The sequence below is a fragment of the Thalassophryne amazonica genome, chromosome 1 (genome assembly GCF_902500255.1).
Source record: "Thalassophryne amazonica chromosome 1, fThaAma1.1, whole genome shotgun sequence".
Taxonomy (NCBI): domain Eukaryota; kingdom Metazoa; phylum Chordata; class Actinopteri; order Batrachoidiformes; family Batrachoididae; genus Thalassophryne; species Thalassophryne amazonica.
Window position 1 is genome coordinate 173,534,996 of NC_047103.1, and position 22,301 is coordinate 173,557,296.

The 22,301-nt window shown below is 46.5% G+C and overlaps 1 protein-coding gene across 1 annotated transcript in view; it reads right to left on the reverse strand.

The window, feature by feature from the left end:
• Positions 1-366: 366 nt before the first annotated feature.
• iqub (IQ motif and ubiquitin domain containing) overlaps positions 367-22,301 on the reverse strand; it is a 123,559-nt gene continuing 101,624 nt past the window's right edge. The window contains exons 8-12 of the mRNA XM_034179750.1: positions 8,744-8,914; positions 8,489-8,665; positions 8,151-8,399; positions 1,606-1,791; positions 367-506 (exon numbers count right to left, since the gene is read on the reverse strand). Of these exons, the coding sequence (XP_034035641.1) occupies positions 381-506; positions 1,606-1,791; positions 8,151-8,399; positions 8,489-8,665; positions 8,744-8,914 (909 nt within the window). The 3' untranslated portion in view covers positions 367-380. The remainder of the gene's footprint in view (positions 507-1,605; positions 1,792-8,150; positions 8,400-8,488; positions 8,666-8,743; positions 8,915-22,301) is intronic.

Here is a 22,301-nt window from a genome sequence, read left to right on the forward strand (position 1 = left end):
CTTCATCCAAACTTCCTGTTTGATGCGTCACAGAATTAATTTACAAACTGTCGCCTTATTTTGATCACAATTACTTTACAACTGAAACTTTTCTGCAGGCTGGACGTGGACTGTGTGAGGTCCTGCAGATGAATCCTTCCGAGGCTCGTCCTTGTGTCTCGCTCTGACAGTCAGGTTCTGCTTCCTTTCCAGGTTCATCCTGACCAGAGTGTGAAGGGGTTCAGAGGACACAGACTGGTGGGAGGAGGGTGGCTGATGACCAGGAGCACTGAGGACTACCAGAGACCAACTGACACACGTGACCAAAGGATGTGACACTGAACCACCAAAACCAGGTGTGATTTATTTATTTAAACACAACAGAAGAAGAAAAACACATTTTAATGATGTGGATTAGAATCCAGGTCCAAGTCCAGATATTCAGTCATGGTCTGGATCTGCTGGAAACGCTGCCGGGCCAGAGTGTGTTTATACTGGATACTATGGATAAACATCTCCTCGTACACCTGAAAAACAAAACAAAGAAACGATAAAAGAGCTGTGATTTGACAAAGACGGTTTCCGTCAGAGAGCACTCACTCTGACTCAGTTTTTCAGCACTGACAAAGATTGTTTTTTGTTTTTTATGTTCCAGAAACATTCTGTGAGTGAAAATGACTGACAGATGCAGAAGCTTAATTTCTCAGAATGTCAGAATGTTGACATTTTTCAAACCCGACCAGCATCAGACCACACAGGAGTCTGAATGCAGAGGTCATAGGTCAAGGTTTGTCTGTGCCCCATTAGTGTTCAGGTTCTGCACTCAACCGTCAACAAACAATCAGAAGGACATTTACAATTTATCAATCGATAAAAGTCAAATTTGACCTCTGTGAGCTAAATTGTTCACTTAATTTCTATAAAATGCATGATGTGTATTATAACTGTTGGGCAGTCTGTGGTCTGGAGTAGGTGGAGCCTCTGACTGTGACTCCTGAGGGTTCAGGTTGGTGACGGTGTGTCAGAAGCTTTCTGCTTTAATCACAAATGTTTTCATGACCAGGTACAAGTTTTCTTCCAAAAACGGCACAACTGCTTCAGCGCAGTAAAGTAAACGCAGCCCCTCTCCTAACATACAATCTGAGTTCTCTGATTTCGGGACCCGTGAGTGCGTTGAACGCGCAGCACAATTCTTCCACTCATATGGACCACGCCCTCCCTGCTGGGTTGGTAAGGTTGAAGGATTTCTGCCGGGCCCTTTCATTATTTTAAATGGATTTTTTTAATGAACTGCAGGAATCCACACAAGCAGATTTGGAATCAGTGCCTGTAAGAAACCGTTTCCAAACCAAACCTGCTTCTGTCAAAAAAACCCAAAACAAAACAAAACACTGAAGGTTCAGAGCATGGAAGATGAACAGGGTCGAGAACTATACCAGCAGGCCCTAAAGGGCCAGATCAGGACAGTTTCCCCAGAAAGACGATCATTTATGGCCAGGGTTTGGGAAAGCCGAGTGTCAGAGTGTCAGGGATCAGGTTTTGGGGATGGGGGTGTGTTACTGTCCATGAGGACCTGGAGGTGTGTGTCTGGGTTAAGATCTACAGCAGCATGTTTCACTGACTGACCTTCTGGACATCTTCCACTTGTAGGTGGGCTGAAGTCTCTTCTTTGGTCAGCAGGATGCAGTTCCAAGGACTCCAGTCCTTCCCACAATCCCAGCGGACAAACAGCAGATCACCAAGGTCACTGGAAGCACTGAAGGCGGAGCGTGAAGCCCAGATCACCTCCACCAGGTAACGCAAATCCTCCACCTGAACAGGCGCACACAACACCTCAAGAACATCTCCACTGTCAAGACTTTTAAAAACATTTAAAGTTCATATCACTAGCAAATAAAATGCCAAATGAGCTGATGATTCTAAATAAATAGAGAATTATGAAAATATTGATGAATTTCATTTTATTTTTGGTGTCATGTGTCCTGAGAAATGAAGTCATACAGATGAGGAATTTAGCCTGATGTCACCTGCTGCTGATAAACTCAGAAACATCAACCTCTCAGAAAACTGGACTTTGATGACATCATGTAGGGCAAGGGTGCCCACGTTCAGTGCTCGAGATCTACCTTCCTGACACTCTTAGTTGTCTCCCTGCTCCAACACACCTGAACTCAGTGAAAGACTCGTTAGCAGGCTTTTAATGAGGATTCAGGTGTGTTAGAGCAGGGAGACAACTAAGAGTGTCAGGAAGGTAGATCTCGAGCACTGAACGTGGGCACCCTGATGTAACACCCCCCCCCCCCGCGGCCCTCCATTAAAATGAATGATGAAAAACAGAATTTCTTTACAGTATAAAATCAGTGTTTTTTTGTGGACTTTGACGCTGAACAGTCAAAATTGTTAAAATGAGTATTTTTAAAAGCAGCCCAGATTGACCGTGTCCCGGAGGGAGACCTGAAGTGGACACAGGCGGACTGACCGTGTGTCCTGGGGTAAGGCCTGACGTGGACACAGGCGGACTGACCGTGTGTCCTGGAGTAAGGCGTGACGTGGACACAGGCGGACTGACCGTGTGTCCTGGAGTAAGGCGTGAAGTGGACACAGGCGGACTGACCGTGTGTCCTGGAGTAAGGCGTGAAGTGGACACAGGCGGACTGACCGTGTGTCCTGGGGTAAGGCATGAAGTGGACACAGGCGGACTGACCGTGTGTCCTGGGGTAAGGCATGACGTGGACACAGGCGGACTGACCGTGTGTCCTGGAGTAAGGCGTGAAGTGAAGTGGACACAGACGGACTGACCGTGTGTCCTGGAGTAAGGCATGACGTGGACACAGACGGACTGACCGTGTGTCCTGGAGTAAGGCATGACGTGGACACAGGCGGACTGACCGTGTGTCCTGGGGTAAGGCGTGAAGTGAAGTGGACACAGGCGGACTGACCGTGTGTCCTGGAGTAAGGCGTGAAGTGAAGTGGACACAGACGGACTGACCGTGTGTCCTGGAGTAAGGCATGACGTGGACACAGGCGGACTGACCGTGTGTCCTGGGGTAAGGCATGACGTGGACACAGGCGAACTGACCGTGTGTCCTGGAGTAAGGCGTGAAGTGGACACAGGCGGACTGACCGTGTGTCCTGGAGTAAGGCGTGAAGTGAAGTGGACACAGACGGACTGACCGTGTGTCCTGGAGTAAGGCATGACGTGGACACAGGCGGACTGACCGTGTGTCCTGGAGTAAGGCGTGAAGTGAAGTGGACACAGGCGGACTGACTGTGTGTCCTGGAGTAAGGCGTGAAGTGGACACAGGCGGACTGACCGTGTGTCCTGGGGTAAGGCATGACGTGGACACAGGCGGACTGACCGTGTGTCCTGGAGTAAGGCGTGAAGTGGACACAGGCGGACTGACCGTGTGTCCTGGAGTAAGGCGTGAAGTGGACACAGGCGGACTGACCGTGTGTCCTGGGGTAAAGCGTGAAGTGGACACAGGCGGACTGACCGTGTGTCCTGGAGTAAGGAGTGAAGTGGACACAGGCGGACTGACCGTGTGTCCTGGGGTAAGGTGTGAAGTGGACACAGGTGGACTGTTGGGCAGAACATTTCATGATGCTTGTCCTTGCACCAAGTTGATACAAACTGAAGGTCTACATGTCTCCATGTGAGGCAGACAGGCGTCATGAAATATTCTGTTCTGTGCTAATGCTGACACAAACATCCATCAATACTGTTCAGATGAGCAACGTGAACATCTCACCTGCACATAAAGTCACACCTTTTCACCCAATTACATAGCTCCACTGATCCACCCAGCAGGGACAGCCCGCCCACTTGGAGTTTGGTCGAGTGCAGGCTAAAAATGCAGGGGAGCCCAGAGGACGGGGTTCTTGTTAACAGCAGTGCATGTGCTGTCTGTCTTCAAGATTCCAGTGCTGTGATGGTGACTTTCTTGTTAAATCTTGGCATCTCTTTAATACAGCATCTGGTTTTCTAAGTCCATCTCCTGTCAATATTTGATTCTTAAGTTCACTCACTACAAAAAATCCCCAACAGGACTGTGTGTCCTGCAGTAATGCGTGAAATGGACACAGGCGGACTGACCGTGTGTCCTGGGGTAAGGCATGACGTGGACACAGGCGGACTGACCGTGTGTCCTGGAGTAAGGCGTGAAGTGAAGTGGACACAGGCGGACTGACCATGTGTCCTGGAGTAAGGCGTGAAGTGGACACAGACGGACTGACCGTGTGTCCTGGAGTAAGGCATGACGTGGACACAGGCAGACTGACCGTGTGTCCTGGAGTAAGGCGTGAAGTGACGTGGACACAGGCGGACTGACCATGTGTCCTGGAGTAAGGCGTGAAGTGAAGTGGACACAGGCGGACTGACCGTGTGTCCTGGAGTAAGGCATGACGTGGACACAGGCGGACTGACCGTGTGTCCTGGAGTAAGGCGTGACGTGGACACAGACGGACTGACCGTGTGTCCTGGAGTAAGGCATGACGTGGACACAGGCGGACTGACCGTGTGTCCTGGAGTAAGGCGTGAAGTGGACACAGGCGGACTGACCGTGTGTCCTGAAGTAAGGCGTGAAGTGGACACAGGCGGACAGACCGTGTGTCCTGGAGTAAGGCGTGAAGTGAAGTGGACACAGGCGGACAGACCGTGTGTCCTGGAGTAAGGCGTGAAGTGAAGTGGACACAGGCGGACTGACCGTGTGTCCTGGAGTAAGGCGTGAAGTGAAGTGGACACAGGCGGACTGACCGTGTGTCCTGGAGTAAGGCGTGAAGGGAAGTGGACACAGGCGGACTGACCGTGTGTCCTGGAGTAAGGCGTGAAGTGGACACAGGCGGACTGACCGTGTGTCCTGAAGTAAAGCGTGAAGTGGACACAGGCAGACTGACCGTGTGTCCTGGGGTAAGGAGTGAAGTGGACACAGGCGGATTGACCGTGTGTCCTGGAGTAAGGCGTGAAGTGGACACAGGCGGACTGGCCGTGTGTCCTGGGGTAAGGCGTGAAGTGGACACAGGCGGACTGACCGTGTGTCCTGGGGTAAGGCGTGAAGTGGACACAGGCGGACTGACCATGTGTCCTGGGGTAAGGTGTGAAGTGGACACAGGTGGACTGTTGGGCAGAACATTTCATGATGCTTGTCCTTACACCAAGTTGATACAAACTGAAGGTCTACATGTCTCCATGTGGGGCAGACAGGCGTCATGAAATAGTCTGTTCTGTGCTAATGCTGACACAAACATCCATCAATACTGTTCAGATGAGCAACGTGAACATTTCACCTGCACATAAAGTCACACTTTTTCACCCAATTACATAGCTCCACTGATCCACCCAGCAGGCAGCCCGCCCACTTGGAGTTTGGTCGAGTGCAGGCTAAAAATGCAGGGGAGCCCAGAGGACGGGGTTCTTGTTAACAGCAGTGTATGTGCTGTCTGTCTTCAAGATTCCAGTGCTGTGATGGTGACTTTCTTGTTCAATCTTGGCATCTCTTTAATACAGCATCTGGTTTTCTAAGTCCATCTCCTGTCAATATTTGACTCTTAAGTTCACTCACTACAAAAAATCCCCAACAGGACTGTGTGTCCTGCAGTAAGGCGTGAAGTGGACACAGGCGGACTGACCGTGTGTCCTGCAGTAAGGCGTGAAGTGGACACAGGCGGACTGACCGTGTGTCCTGCAGTAAGGCGTGAAGTGGACACAGGCGGACTGACCGTGTGTCCTGGGGTAAGGCGTGAAGTGGACACAGGCGGACTGACCGTGTGTCCTGGGGTAAGGCATGAAGTGGACACAGGCGGACTGACCGTGTGTCCTGAAGTAAGGCGTGAAGTGGACTGAGGCGGACTGACCGTGTGTCCTGGGGTAAGGCGTGAAGTGGACTGAGGCGGACTGACCGTGTGTCCTGGGGTAAGGCGTGAAGTGGACACAGGCGGACTGACCGTGTGTCCTGGGGTAAGGCGTGAAGTGGACTGAGGCGGACTGACCGTGGATCAACACAGCTGTCAGTCTGTTGCGTATTTTTCAGACGCTCTCTGTCTTATTTTACTTTTATCAGGTTTCTGCCAAACTTGAGTTGAAGAAATGATTTATAATCTGGGTATAATTTTTTAAAAGATAGTGTTGACTGGAGTCAGATGTGACCTTTAAGTTCTCAAAGTGTTTGAAAAGATGTGGTTTTAATTTGTTGGAAACAGTAAGCTCCATTTAATCTCTGAGCTGGTCCGAGGTCAGCGGTTCTGAACCCTGTCTGATGAAGCAGACTGTGTGCTTGCTGGTTCTGATCCAGGTCTTAACCGTGACGGCTTTGAAGTAGTGAACGGCTGCACTGTGAGCCAAATGTGATGAGGAACGTTTATGGAGGGTCTTATTTGTCGGACCCTGTCAGACCAGTTTATCTGGCTGGAGAGCGCCCCCTGGTGGTTGGTTTCTGGGAGTGTTGAACAGCAGTAAATTGTCTTTAAGATTTGATGGAGACACCGAGAATGTTCTGAAGGATTCTCTTATTTTTCCATCCCCAAGTGTTCTACAGTGAGAAGCCTGAATGACTACCGACCTATAGCTTTAACTCCGGTAGTTATGAAGTGCTTCGAGAGGTTGGTCATGACCCATATCAAAGACCCCATTGATGTCACTGTAGATCCTCACCAGTATGCCTACAAGAGGAACCGCTCCACTGATGATGCCATTTCATCGTTGATTCATTCAGCCCTCACCCATTTGGAGAGCAGGAATTCATATGTCTGCCTGCTCTTTTTGGACTTTTCCTCCGCTTTTAACACCATCATCCCACAGACCCTGGTGCAGAAGCTCTGCTCCCTTGGTCTGAGCTCCACACTGGGCAACTGGGTTCTGGACTTCCTGACCAACCGTCCACAGACTGTAAGGATCCACAATACCATCTCCTCTTCCATCACCCTCAACAGTGGCTCACCTCAGGGCTGTGTGCTGAGTCCTCTTCTGTTCACTCTGCTAACATATGACTGCTCAGCAAGACATCCTAGCTGTCATATAGTGAAGTTTGCGGATGACACAGCAGTAGTGGGACGCATCAAGGACGATGATGAGTCCATATACAGAGAGGAGGTGGAACATCTGGTACAATGGTGCAGAGATAATCTCTGCATCAATGTGAAGAAAACCAAGGAAATGGTACTGGATTTTAGGAGGAACAAGGGCCCTCCTTCTCCCTTGTATATTGGAGGAGCAGCTGTGGAAGGGGTCTACAGCTTTAGGTACCTGGGTGTGCACATATCTAGTGATCTCACCTGGGGTGCCAATACCTCCCGTTTGGTCAGGCAAACCCATCAATGCCTCTATTTCCTTAGGAATCTGCGGAGAGCTGGACTTGGGAGCTCCATTCTGAGGAGCTTCTATCACTGTGCAGTGGAGAGCATCCTCTGCACCTGTATTACTGTGTGGCACGGCAGCTGCACAGCTGTTGAGAGGGGGGCTCTGCAGAGGGTAGTAAAGGCTGCACAGAGGATTGTAGGAGGCAGCCTTCCTACCACCTTGGAGCTCTACTTATTACGGTGCAGGGGAGGGGCTCTCTGTATTCTGAGGGACTCCTCCCATCCTGCACACAGTCTGTTTCAGCTCCTTCCCTCAGGCAGGCGGTTCAGGAGCATTCAGAGCAGAACTACTAGGCTCAGAAACAGCTTCTTCTCTGAGGCTGTAAGGCTGTTGAACTTGAGCTGTGCTCCATAAGAATTTACATCATCATATATAGACTGCACTAAACCACTTTAATTGTCCATAGGGCAAAAACTTCCTGTGTGCAACATATGTGCAATATTGGTTTTATTAATTCCCAGTGCAATATCATAGTTATGCATCTATATCTGGTATTAAATGTTGCATTATTGGTTACTATTTTGATTCATTTTAATAGGTTATATGTAATTATTATTTATGTTTTTAAATAACTGGGACCTGAGTACAAATTTCGTACCGCTAACATGGAAATGTGAGTTGGTATGACAATAAAGTTCCTTGAACCTTGAAACTGCTGAAGTGCTTCTGAGAGGTTTGGATGTTGGACTTGTCATCTGAAGGGATCTCACTGAACAGGGAGGAAGTAACCAACCCTCTGACCCTGAACAGACTCATTGGCTGAATCAGTAATCAACAAATGGATCGATGATGTCATCGTCAGCTGTGGGCATTGACCAACCTGCAGCAGGAAGGGGATCTTGGCGTCTTGGTTGCGCTGCTGCTCGTCGTGTCTCAGCCTCGTCAGCATGGTTACGTAGTAAGTGATGTCATCACGTTGTCGTGCCGCGTTGTCCAGTCCCGAACAGTAGCGACATCGACCCACCTGCCGGGCGCTCACAGACGGGCTAAAAGAGGCGGCAGACAGATATCGATGGCAGCTGTGGCAGAAGTGGACGTCCTTTTTCAGCTGGACAGGATCCTGAGGAACCTGAGATCACGTATTTATATCAGATGTTTTACAGGGTTTCCAGAGTCCCACACAATCCATCTCACCACCTGTGGGAGCCCAGTCTTTACCGTCAGCACTTTGGACACCATGGGGTTGAATGCTGGCATTTTGATGTACTGGAGGAAGAGCGTGGAGATCCTCTTCCTCAGACCCTCCAGTTTGGATGCCTGAATTCCCCGTGACACTAGATTGGTCTCCCTCTCAATCAGCTCCACGATGTCCCGGGTCAGCGGACAGTGGTGCTCCTGTCCAGTGTGGACAGAGACAATAGTACAGCCACATCACCCCGCCCTCACCTCACCCCCTGTCTGTGTGTGTGATACCTTCACAGTGTGTCTGAGCGTGGCGAGGACTTGGAGGCGTTGGTCCTGGCTCATGGTGGTCAGGTTCACCTCATCATACAGATTTCGGAGCTCTCTGGCTCGGATCGTATCCTGGTTGTCCATCTGGATCAGCCGACCATCTGCCGCTCGCCACTGCTGAGGCATCGCACACTGACAGACAGAACATGACACTCCAAATACCACGACAAGTACAACACGTCTGTTCAGACGACAACTACCTCATGAACAATGAACACCAGTTATTACTTCTTACAACCACATGTCCAGTACGTCTGCTCACACATCAGAGAGACCCGTTCAAATGATTTGTTTCATCAACAAATCAAACATTTTTACAAACCAATCAAAACTCTTTTTGTAATTTAAAACAAGTAGCACAAAGTGTAAACCCTTCAAAACTGGTTACTGGATGAAAAGCTGTTTAAAAGACATTTAAATTTAAGTTATGCACATTATAGATGCTTAAATCAGTTAAGTTATCCATGTTACAGATATATGTATGTGGGTACCCACAATGGTCCCTGGATAAAGTGCAGAAGTCCCAGAGAACAAAGAGACCAGATAGACAGGAGACGGAGCCAAGAAGAAAAGGAGTGTCTCTCCCTTATTTAGCAGGAGTAGGGGAAAACTACAGAGGATCTTCAGACAGCACAAAATCCCAGTTTACTTTAAACCTGTTAACAGCTTGAGACAGAAATTAGTTCGCCCCAAGGACAGGATCCCTCGTTACAAACAGAGCAATGTAGTGTATTCTATCAGATGTCAGGAAAACTGTAACGAACACTACATAGGTGAGACTAAGCAACCATTACACAAAAGGCTATACCAGCACCGCAGAGAGGTCGTCAGTGGACCTCAGTCTGCAGTTCATCTCCACCTTAAAGACACTAACCACACGTTTGAGGACAAGGACGTTAAAATCTTAGCCAGAGAGAAGAAATGGTTTGAGAGAGGGGTGAAAGAGGCATTCTATGTGAAACAGTTGAAACCCAGCCTTAACCGGGGAGGGGGTCTGAGACACGCTTTGCCCCCTGTTTACAATGGGGTACTCAGGTCAAAGCAGTTTCAGTCCTTTGTTCATGGTAATGAGTCATTCACGCCATCAGGAGAGGCGTCAGTCCCATCGTTAGGAGGGACAATTACCCTGTCATTAGGAGGGTGCTAACTAGAGCACAATAGGTGCTAATTAAAGCAATTGTTTAGTCACTAGCCAATAGCAGTCAGCCTCTCGGTAGGAGGTGTCTGGTTAGGTTTAAAACTCCAGCTTTTGTGGCTTCTGTTTGTTCTCGACAAGGGTCAGACAGAAATCAGACTACCAGAGCAAGAATTTTAGCTGAGGAAGCATCTGCAATTTGAAGCGAAGCGTCCTCGTGTCAAGCAACCCAGTCCAGTCGAAGATTCAAGCTTCTCTACTATGTTTTAGGCACTTAAATCAGTTAAGTTATCCACATTATAGACGCTTAAATCGGTTAAGTTATACACATTATGTGTATGTGTGCGTATATGTATATATATCTTATATATTTATCTTAGCTCATATACATTCTGTACATTTTGTAACACTGTTATAGTGTAAAGTTTTTATTATTTATTATTTGTTTTACTGCTCTGTTTTACTGCTGTATTTTATTAATTTTTTTATTTTTTTTGCACAGAATTTTGTCTTTTATGTTAGCACCAAGTACTGCAGCAATTTCCTAATGTTGTGAACTTGTTCAGTCATATGTTATGCACATTATGTGTATATATATATATCTTATATATTTATCTATATTTAGCTCATATACGAGGTCTGTCCAAAAAGTAACAGACCTTTTTATTTTATGCAAAAAATGTATGGATTTGATTCATATGTTTTTACGTCAGCCAAGCTTGAACCTTCGTACACATGCGTGAGTTTTTTCACGCCTGTCGGTTGCGTCATTCGCCTGTGGGCAGGCTTTGAGTGAGCACTGGTCCACCCCTCTCGTCGTTTTTTCATTGCGAGGAAATGGCGGAATGATTTGGGCTTTGTTCCATCAGAATTTTTTCAGAAAACTGTTAGAGACAGGCAGCTGGAAACCATTCGGAAAATTCAGATGGCTTTCGGTGAAAATTTTATGGGCTTCACAGAGATTAAGGAGTGTTACTACCGCTTTAAGGACGGCCCACAATGGCGCAAGGCTCGCCGCGCTCCGAGCCGCGATGGACAGGCAGAAACCACCAGATCATTTCTAAACGGATTGCTGTGTGGATCCGGGACCGTCGTGTGCAATTTCTCTGGTTATCAGCCATTTTCCGGCAGATTTCACTTTTAACAAGAGATTTTGTCGTGGAAAGCAGCGCGGAGGCTTCGTGCGTCACGATGGATTCACTGATGGAGCGAGACAAAGAACATCTCCATTTTGGACTGTCAGAGGACAAGTTGGGACATGCCCAGCTCTCCGCAATTTCTCTTATACTCACTCGACTGGTAAGCACTGAAAGCCGAGATAGGCATGTCCAATGGCGGAGTCATCAGAGAACTTCTGGAGGTGGCAGCTGTCCATGTTGTAGGTGAAGTCCGAGGTGTAGAGGGTGAAGAGGAAAGGCGAAAAGACGGTGCCCTGGGGGGCCCCGGTGCTGCACCTTACCACCTCAGACTGACAGCCGCTCAGCCACACGTACTGCGGGCGGCCAGTGAGGTCGTCGATGGTCCAGGTGGCAAGATGTCCATCCATACCTGCATCCTCCAGCTTCCCCCGCAGCAGCGCCAGTCTGATGGTGTTGAAAGCGCTGGAGAAATTAAAGAACATGACTCTCACATCGCTCCCGCTGGTCTCCAGGTGGGTGAGCACTCGCTGCAGCAGGTAGATGACAGCGTCATCTACTCCGATGTTGGGCCTGCAGGCGAACTGCAGTGGGTCCAGGGTGTTGCTCACCACGGTGTGGAGGTGAAACAGGATGAGCTGTTCCATGGTCTTCATGAGGTGGGAGGTCAGGGCAACTGGTCTGTAGTGGGCCGGTTCCTTGGCGAGCGGTGTTTTGGGAACCAGGACCATACAGGTGGTCTTCCACAGGGTGGGGACCACCCCCAGGCTGAGGCTCATGTTGAATATGTGGCTGAGGACCTCACAGAGCTCATCTGCACAGGTCCTCAGCAGCCTCGGGGAGATCCCATCAGGTCCTGCTGCTTTCCTCTGCTTCAGCCGCAGGAGCTGGCCTCTCACCTCGGTTGGAGTTACAGTGAGGGGGGGAGAGGGAGGGTGGAGCTGAGGTGTGAGCTGAGGTGGGCTGGTGCTGAATACAGTCCCGGGAGAGGAGGGACGGGGTCCGTGGTGCAGTGGAAGTGACCGGGGGGGTAGAAGGTGGGCGGGTCAGAGGGACTGGAGGGCTGGCTGCTGGAGACGTGGGGGGCCGGGAGCAGGCAGGGGGGCAGGTGTGGAGGAGCCAAAACTGTTAAAGTAGCTGTTTAGCTCCTCTGTGAACCGAGAATCTCCATCTGCAGTCCTGGCACCTTGCCCAAATCCGGAGGCAGTCTTGAGGCATCTCCACACGTCTCTGACGTTGTTCCGGGCCAGCTGCTCCTCCATCTTCCTTCCATACTCCTCCTTGGCTGCCTGGATCTTCCACTGGAGCTCCTGTTGGACTCTACACTGCTCCTCTCTGTCTCCCGAGTTGAAAGCCCTCTTCTTCTGGTTCATCAGGACGTTCAGCTCAGGGGTCACCCAGGGGTGGTTGTTGGGAAAGCACCGTACCCTCAAGGTAGGAGGGAAAACTTTTCTGATTTTGATTCTGATTCTAGACACTTAAATCGGTTAAGTTATCCAGATTGCAGATACTTAAATCGGTTAAGTTATCCACATTATAGACGTTTAAATCGGTTAAGTTATCCACATTATAGGTACTTAAATTGGTTAAATTATCCACACTATAGATGCTTAAAGTGATTAAGTTATCCACATTATAGACGTTTAAATTGGTAAAGTTATGCACATTATAGACACTTAAATTGGTTAAATTATCCACATTATAGACGCTTAAATTGATTAAGTTATCCACATTATAGACGTTTAAATCGGTTAAGTTATGCACATTATAGACACTTAAATTGGTTAAATTGTCCACACTATAGATGCTTAAACTGATTAAGTTATCCACATTATAGATGTTTAAATTGGTTAAGTTATGCACATTATAGACACTTAAATTGGTTAAATTATCCACATTATAGATGCTTAAATTGATTAAGTTATCCACATTATAGACGTTTAAATCAGTTAAGTTATGCACATTATAGACACTTAAACAGGTTAAATTATCCACATTATAGACGCTTAAATTCAAAGATTCAAGATTCAAAGAAATTTATTGTCATATGCACAATAGAACATGAACATGTTCCCTGCACAATGAAATGTGTCTACTGCATTTAACCCAATCCTAATTGCCAGTAGGAGCAGAAGTCGCCATTAGGCGCCCGGGGACCAGCTCCAGATGTACATCCCTGCCTTGGTCAACAGCAGGGCTGAGCAAACCAACACCGACCCATAACAAACACACACACAACACACAACACATAGGCCGGCCCGGTACATAAACATATATATGAATGCAAAACACGAGGGAAAAGGAGAAAAAAAAAACCCTCATAGCTGCTGCATTACACAGCAGCAATGAGGAAAAAAAAAATCCCCATCAGCACAGAAAAACAATAATCACAGACAAAAACAAGGACACAGGACGACAACCGAGATTTGAAAGGACCAGTTTATCAGAACACTCCGGAGGCAGCCTGTTTGGCGCCGTCAACGGCCTTGTCCGACAATCCTGGAGGGGGAGGGAGCAGCCCTGCGCAGTCTGAGCAGTCCTGAACAGTTCTAACAGAGCTGGAGAAGCTGAGGGGAGGGGGGAAGACCAGGGAGCGAGGCTTAAGTGTTGATCTTCTGAGGAGGTTTTATCACAGCGACCTTGAAATGCAGCTGTATTTGGGGAAGCCAAATGAATAGCCATATTAGCAGACGCCTGAAAGATTCCACAGTTCTGAGAACAGAGTGGCTCTCAATGCATCTGAATGTAGAATGTGGTCTTCACAGACGGTCATAGCGGGTTTCCAGGGCTGCGATCCTGCTCGAGATGTTTTCCAATGCGCGGTTAACCCCTGCCGACTGCGCAGCCACTGCCTTCCCAATCGAATCAATCATGTAGGGCAGCCTGGACGGACCAATCAAAGCTGCTTCCACTTTCTTGATTTTCCGGTAAACCAGCAAAGTGCCCGCTCCACACATCAGAAAGCCGGTCACCACCAAGCCAAATATGTACACATCTTCGACGTCCTCCACAGAAAGCATGTAAAGGCACATGACCTGCCATCTCCTCCACGAGTCCATCACGTAACCCATCTCATGCGTCCCGGCAGGACAGGTCGGGTCCTCCGCCCCCGAATGTCTTGTAGAAAAAATAGTGTCAATTGCATTCAGAGACCACTTTAACAGATCCATTTTGTCGTTTCCAGAAGAGCAAAGCTGCAGCCTCACAGACAACACGCCACAGAAGCAGGAAAGATAAGGAGGGAGAGAGAAGAGAAAAGTGCGTCCGTCTCGGTCGAGTGCAAGCTGGCAAAAAAAAAAAAAAAATCGGTTAAATTATCCAGATTACAGATATTTAAATCAGTTAAGATATCTACGTTATAGACGCTTAAATCAGTTAAATTATCCAGATTACAGATATTTAAATTGTTTAAGATATCTATGTTATAGACGCTTAAATCGGTTAAATTATCCAGATTACAGATATTTAAATTGGTTAAGATATCTATGTTATAGACGCTTAAATTAGTTAAATTATCCAGATTACAGATATTTAAATTGGTTACGATATCTATGTTATAAACGCTTAAATCAATTATCCAGATTACAGACATTTAAATCAGTTAAATTATCCAGATTACAGATATTTAAATTGGTTAAGATATCCACGTTATAGATGCTTAAATCAGTTAAATTATCCAGATTACAGATATTTAAATTGGTTAAGATATCCACGTTATAGACGCTTAAATCAGTTAAATTATGCAGATTACAGATATTTAAATCGGTTAAGACAGTGATTTTCAACCTTTTTTGAGCCGCGGCACCCTTTTTATATTTACAAAATCCTGCGGCACACCACCAACCAAAATAATATTATAATTCTATTACCTCTGGTTTTGCGCAAAACCCAATTATCGCAATAGAAAATCGATACAGAAAACACCGCATTTCGAAAATCCTCAAGCATTTTGCGCTCTGATCTCAAGTAGGGCTGCCACGATTACGAATTTCTGGAGACGATTAATTGTCAGACAAATAATTGCGATTGACGAATATATTGTCTATTTTTTTTCTTTTTTTTCCCTTCTTTATATTCTACTATTGTAGTATAATTACACAACTCTGGAAGAACGTTTGGCTTCTGTGAGTGGAGAAACTGGGAATGGTGCAACATTTTTATTTTTATCTTCATTTTACATACAGTCCCAACTTTTTCTGATTTGTGGTTGTTTCTGTTGCATTTCTGAAATTGTTTCTCCTCATCAGTCACGTTTTGTGCTTAAACACTGCATTAAGCTCAAGATTGAACAAATAAATACCTTTGGAAAATAACAGCTGTTAAAGTTCAGAGTTCTTACCTGCTTTTTGTGATCTCTGCGTCTGAACATTGTTTTTTTTTTTTTTGTGGCTCAGTTCATTCATATATTCTCATTTTTTAAATATGTTTTTAAAGATATTTGACCATTTATTTCATCTCATGATCTCATAAATTCAGCATACGACGCACACATGGTGTGAACAGGACGGTAACGGCAGAATCATACCTTTAGAGAAAATTCAGAGAGAAGTAAAGGCAGCTTCATGTTTCCGTTTTGTTAACGTTCACTTGGGTTAAAATCCTCTCTGCTCCGCGCTCGCTGCGCACTGAACGTGTCGCGCCTGCATTCAGGAATCTCCCTCAGCCACCCCCTCCCTCGCAGTCTGCAGCTTGTTAACTCCGCGCGCGCACACACACACACAGGCACTGACACACACACCAACAGCTCCGCATTTTAGACGGCTTTTGAAGGAGACGGCACTGTTTTAATCGGCCGTCAGCCTCCTTGTTATTGTCCCGCCTTAAGACGAGAGCGAGGCTGCAGCACGCGAGGCTGAGTCGTTTTATGCTTTATGGATAAAATAAATTCATGGTAATCGCGAATATGAAAAATACCCACGGCACCCCTGACGATCGATCACGGCACCCTAGGGTGCCGCGGCACCCCGGTTGAGAATCACTGGGTTAAGTTATCTACCTTATAGACGCTTAAATTGGTTAAATTATCCATGTTATAGGCGCTTAAATTGGTTAAGTTATCCATGTTGTAGGCACTTAAATCAGTTAAATTATCCAGATTACAGATATTTAAGTTGGTTAAGATATCCACGTTACAGATGCTTAAATCAGTTAAATTATCCAGATTACAGACATTTAAATCGGTTAAATTATCCAGATTACAGATATTTAAATTGGTTAAGATATCCACGTTATAGATGCTTAAATCAGTTAAATTATCCAGATTACAGATATTTAAACCAGCATTACAGTTTATCCTGTGGAATGATCTCCCTGCGTCAATAAAACAGTCAGATTCTGTGGAGATTTTCAAGTCCAGACTTAAGACGCACTTATTTTCCCTTTCATATGGCTAGCATACTGGTACAGTTTTGTTTTACGCGTTTTACTCTTTTAATTCATTTATTAGTAATGGGAGCGGGCAGCGGCCTCAACTTTACCTAAATTCTGGGTCTTTTAGTGACATTTAGGGCTAGTGGCCGGCGATCACCTTAGTATTTCTGTTTTCTTGTTGTTTAATGCTGACAAATTATACTGTATTTTTTGTCTTTCTGATGCCTGATTCTGTTTTTTTTTCTCTGTTTAAGGTGCAGCTCCATCCAGAGATGGGAGTTGTATTTGTGTTGGCGATCCTCCTGTCCTGTGCACCAACAGCATTTCTTGTATATTCGTCCGTGAATTGTTCTGTGAATTGTTCTGTAATTTATGTCTGTATCATGGCCCAAGCAGAGGGTCACCCCTTTGAGTCTGGTTTGCTTGAGGTTTCTTCCTCAGAGGGAGTTTTTCCTTACCACTGTTGCTTTGGGGGTTGGTAAGGATAGATCTTACCTGTGTGAAGTGCTCTGAGGCAACTCTGTTGTGATTTGGCGCTATATAAATGAAAATAAATTGAAATTGAAAAATCAGTGAAATTATCCAGATGATAGACGTTTAAATTGGTTAAATTATCCACAATATAGACATTTAAATCGGTTAAGTTATCCACATTATAGATGCTTAATTTGGTTAAGTTACAGTGGGGACCCCCTGTCAGTTTTGCACGTTTTCCCACCTACAAAGAATGTAGAGGTCTGTAATTTTTATAAAAGGTTCACTTCAACTGTGAGAGACAGAATCTGAAAAAAAAAAAAAAAATCCAGTAAATCACATTGTATGATTTTTAAATAAATAATTTGCATTTTATTGCATAAAATAAGTATTTGACCACCAAGAAAAACAGAGCATAACAATTGGTACAGAAACATTTGTCTGCCATTACAGAGGTCAAATGTTTCCTGTAGTTTTTCACCAGGTTTTCACACACTGCAGCAGGGATTTTGGTCCACTCCTCCATACAGATCTTCTCTAGATCTTTCAGGTTTGGCGTTTCAGCTCCCTCCAAAGAGTTTCTATTGAGTTCAGGTCTGGAGACTGGCCAGGCCACTCCAGGACCTTGAAATGGTTTTTATGGAGCCCCTCCTTAGTTGCCCTGGCTGTGTGTTTGGGGTCATTGTCATGCTGGAAGACCCAGCCATGACCCATCTTCAATGCTCTTACTGAGGGAAGGAGGTTGTTTGTCAAAATCTTGCAATACATGACCCCATCCATCCTCCCTTCAATACGGTGCAGTCATCCTGTCCCCTTTACTGAAGAGCACCCCCAGAGTATGATGTTTCCACCCCCATGCTTCACGGTTGAGATGGTTTTCTTGGGGTTGTTCTCATCCTCTAAACATGGTGAGTGGAGTTGATTCCAAAAAGCTCTATTCTGGTCTCATCTGACCACATGACCTTCTCCCATGCCTCCTCTGGATCATCCAGATGGTCACTGATGAACTTCAAACGGGCCTGGACATGTGCTGGCTTGAGCAGGGGGACCTTGCTGCCCTGCAGGATTTTAAACCATGACAGCATCATGTGTTACTAATGTAATCTTTGTGACTGTGGTCCCAGCTCTCTTCATGTCATTGACCAGGTCCTCCTGTGTAGTTCTGAGCTTTCTCAGAATCATCCTTACCCCACAAAGTGAGATCTTGCATGGAATCCCAGACCGAGGGAGACTGACAGTCATCTTGTGTTTCTTCCACTTTCTAATAAATAATCATAACAGTTGTTATCTTCTACCAAGCTGCTTGCCTGTTGTCCTGTAGTCCATCCCAGCCTTGTGCAGGTCTACAGTTTTGTCCCTGGTGTCCTCTTTGGTCTTGGCTATGGTGGACAGGTTGGAGTGTGATTGATTGAGTGTGTGAACAGGTGTCTTTTATACAGGTAACAAGTTCAAACAGGTGCAATTAATACAGGTAAAGAGTGCAGAATAAGAGGGCTTCTTAAAGAAAAATTAACAGGTCTGTGAGAGACAGAATTCTTGCTGGTTGGTAGGTGGTCAAATACTTATTTGCAGCAGTAACATACAAATAAATGAATAAAAAATAAATAAATAAAAAATTACAGACCTCTACATTCTTTGTAGGTGGGAAAACAGGCAAACTGACAGGGGATAAAATACTTATTTTCCCCACAGTATGCACATTATAGATGCTTAAATCGCTTAAATTATCCAGATTACAGATATTTAAATTGGTTAAGTCAGTGGTTCCCAAATGGTGGTACGCGTACCCCCGGGGGTACGTGAGTGCCTGTGGGGGTTACGCAGGGCAATGAGCAAAAAAGAAAAAAAAATGTCATAACACGCTGTAATTGTGATAAGCTGTCTGAAACAATACTATAGCAGCAGGTATGCTGCTGGGGGGTTCCCATGATGCACTGAGTGTTTCTTTCTCTTTTTGCTCTGTATGCACCACTCTGCATTTAATCATTAGTGATTGATCTCTGCTCCCCTCCACAGCATGTCTTTTTCCTGGTTCTCTCCCTCAGCCCCAACCAGTCCCAGCAGAAGACTGCCCCTTCCTGAGCCTGGTTCTGCTGGAGGTTTCTTCCTGTTAAAAGGGAGTTTTTCCTTCCCACTGTCGCCAAGTGCTTGCTCACAGGGGGTCGTTTTGACCGTTGGGGTTTTTCCGTAATTATTGTATGGCTTTTGCCTTACAATATAAAGCACCTTGGGGCAACCGTTTGTTGTGATTTGGCGCTATATAAATAAAACTACAGCGACTATGACGGACTCAGGTCTGATCAATGACCCCAATGTTTGTGTGGCTAGTGAGAGTCACGCTAGCGTAGCCAGCAGCATCAAAGAGGACAGCGGTGACAGCAACGCAGAGCATCGCAGTGTGAGACAGCAGACCTTTTTTTTTTTCAAAAACCATATGGATTTGAATCACGTGTGATTGCATCAGCCAAGCTTGAACCTTCGTGCGCATGCGTGAGTTTTTTCACGCCTGTCGGTTGCGTCATTCGCCTGTGAGCAGGCTTTGAGTGAGGAGTGGTCCACCCCTCTCGTTTTTTTCATTGTTTAGGAATTGCTCAGAGACTGCCACTTTGCTTGATCAAAATTTTTTCAGAAACTGTGAGGGACATCAAAGTGGACACCATTCGAGAAATTCAGATGGTTTTTGGTGAAAATTTTAACTTTTTTTTAAGAGATTACAGAGTGTTACTGTCGCTTTAAGGGCGGCCCAGAGCGACTGGTGGTGCGCCGCGCTCTGAAGCCGCCATCGACAGGCTGAGCGACCATTTCATTTCTAAACGGATGGCTGTATGGATCCATGACCATCGTGTGCAATTTCTCTGGTTATCACAAGAGCTAGACATCAACCATTTTCCAGAAGATTTCACTTTTAACAAGAGATTTTGTCATGGAAAGCCGAGCGGAAGCTTCGCGCGTCACGATGGATTTGCTACTGGAGCGAGACAAAACCACCTCCGTTTTGGTCTCACAGGACGGCTTTGAGATGGCGTTCAGACAGCTGTCGGTGGTTTTTCCATCGAGTGATTATCCGAGAAATTGTGGATGTGCCTGGACATGCCAGAACATGTCTTGTGAGGCTTCATCACGGCGTTGCTTTGTGCCATGCGGCACCGCCGCGACGCGAAGCCTCCACTCCTCTTTCCATGACAAAAACTCCTGTAACAGTGGAATGTGCCGTTCATTTCCAAACTGGACGCTGTGTTTTATCTGGGATGTCATCTGGCTAGCACAGGAATTGTGAAAAGACGTGGACATCAGCACTTTTTCGGCACACTGAGACAGACGTGCGGAGGAATTCCACGTGTCGCGGCGGCGGTTTTTGAAAAAAATAAATAGGTCGGATACTTTTCTAATAGACCTCGTATTTAATCGAGAGAATAAGACATCAAAGAATCGCAAATAGGATGACAACTACATTGCTCTTGGTTTCACGTGTGTTAACACGGTGGATTTCTTCGCCCTCAGTGTGTTAATTGTGCAAAAGTTCTATCGCAAAATGCAATGAAGCCATCACTATTGCGTAGGCATTTAGAGACCAGTCATCCCCATTTGAAAAATAAACCACGTGAATACTTTGAGTGTCAGCTGAAACTATTATCTGCAAGTAAAAGTTGTATCGCAGAGACAGACACTGCCAACAGGAACCGGCTGCGAGCATCATACATGGTCAGCTATAGAGTCGGTAAAACTAACAAGCCACACACTATAGTGGAGGTTTTAATTCTCCCTGCTGCCTCAGATATGGTTGGAGCAATGTTGGGGGAAAAGGCAAAAAAGACTATACAGACTATCCCGTCATTGAACAACACAGTTTCTCGACGCATCAGTGCTATGGCTGAGGATGTTTTGAAACAGCTTCTTCAGCGGGTAAGAGGCAGCGAGTATTACGCTGTACAGCTGGATGAGTCCACAGATGTTGCTGGCCTTGCACACCTTGTATATGTGCGTTACATACATGAAGGGACAGTAACAGAGGACATCCTCTTTTGTAAACCTCTTGAGGAAAGGACCACTGCACTTGACATTTTTCAAAAGCTGGATAACTTTGTGAACACAAACGGGCTAATGTGGGATAGATGTGTGGGCATATGCACAGATGGCGCACGGGCAATGACAGGCAGACACGGGGGTGTGGTGACACGCATTCAAGCAGTGACACCAGATGCCACATGGGTACACTGCAGCATCCACCGTGAGGCGCTGGCCGCAAAGGGTATACCTGCTCACCTCAAGAATGTTTTGGACATCACCATAAACTTGGTCAACTTTGTGAAAGCCAGGTCCATGAACTTGCGCTTGTTTGCTGCGTTGTGTAATGAAATGGGCAGTGAGTATGAGACGCTGTTATTACACACAGAGGTGCACTGGCTTTCAAGAGGCAGGGTATTAACTCGCTTTTTTGAATTGAGAGATGAACTTAAAGTTTTCTTCAGTAAACATGATTTTGCCCTGTCAGAACATTTGCACAACAAAGAATTTCTCACTAGTCTGGCTTATCTTTGTGACATTTTTTCGCGTCTGAATGAATTAAATCTTGGATTACAAGGGCTAACTGCTGTTGTGTGGGCCGCCAGAAGAGGAGGTACTGCTGGCCCACCACCAGTGGGCGCCCTGCCTGAAGTGCAGGCTTCAGGCACGAGAGGGCGCTGCCGCCACGGACACAGCCGGGGGTGACAGCTGTCACTCATTATCTCTTGACAGCTGTCACCCATCTACTCTACGTCATCTCACTCCATAAAGACCAGACGTCATCTCCACCTCGTTGCCGAGATATCGTACTTCTTTGGAGGTAATAGACTCAGCCGTTTGTGTTTTGCAATATATCTGTATATTGTGAGTGTTTGCAGGAGTACCGGTTCCTCTTTCTGTGGAAGCTGAGTGAGTGCAGGACGGCACTCTTTTCCCCTGAGGAATCACTGCGGTACTCTACAGAATATTGAGTGAGAGGTGGAGGTGGCATTCCCACCGTTGTTGTTACGGGGTGTACACAGACCCACACTTGACTGTCTTTGTTCTTCGCCAGCAGTACCAGATCCGACAGTCGGGGACGTTGATCACCTGGGAATTCGGGACTCGGCGGCTCCAGTATTCACCAGGTTCGGTGGCGGCGGAAATCGTGTGGTTCCGGCTCTTCTCAGGACAGACGTCTTCTATCCTCGAGCCTGCCCACATGTCACCTTTGTGGATTGACTGTAATCATATTCTGAGATTGTCTGTATGTTCGTTGTGCACCTTCACAACATTAAATTGTTATTTTTTGGCTCATCTATTGACCGTTCATTTGCGCCCCCTGTTGTGGGTCCGTGTCACTACACTGTCACAACAGGATATCTCGGCCAGCGTCATGGACTCCGAGGGGCGTCACCCG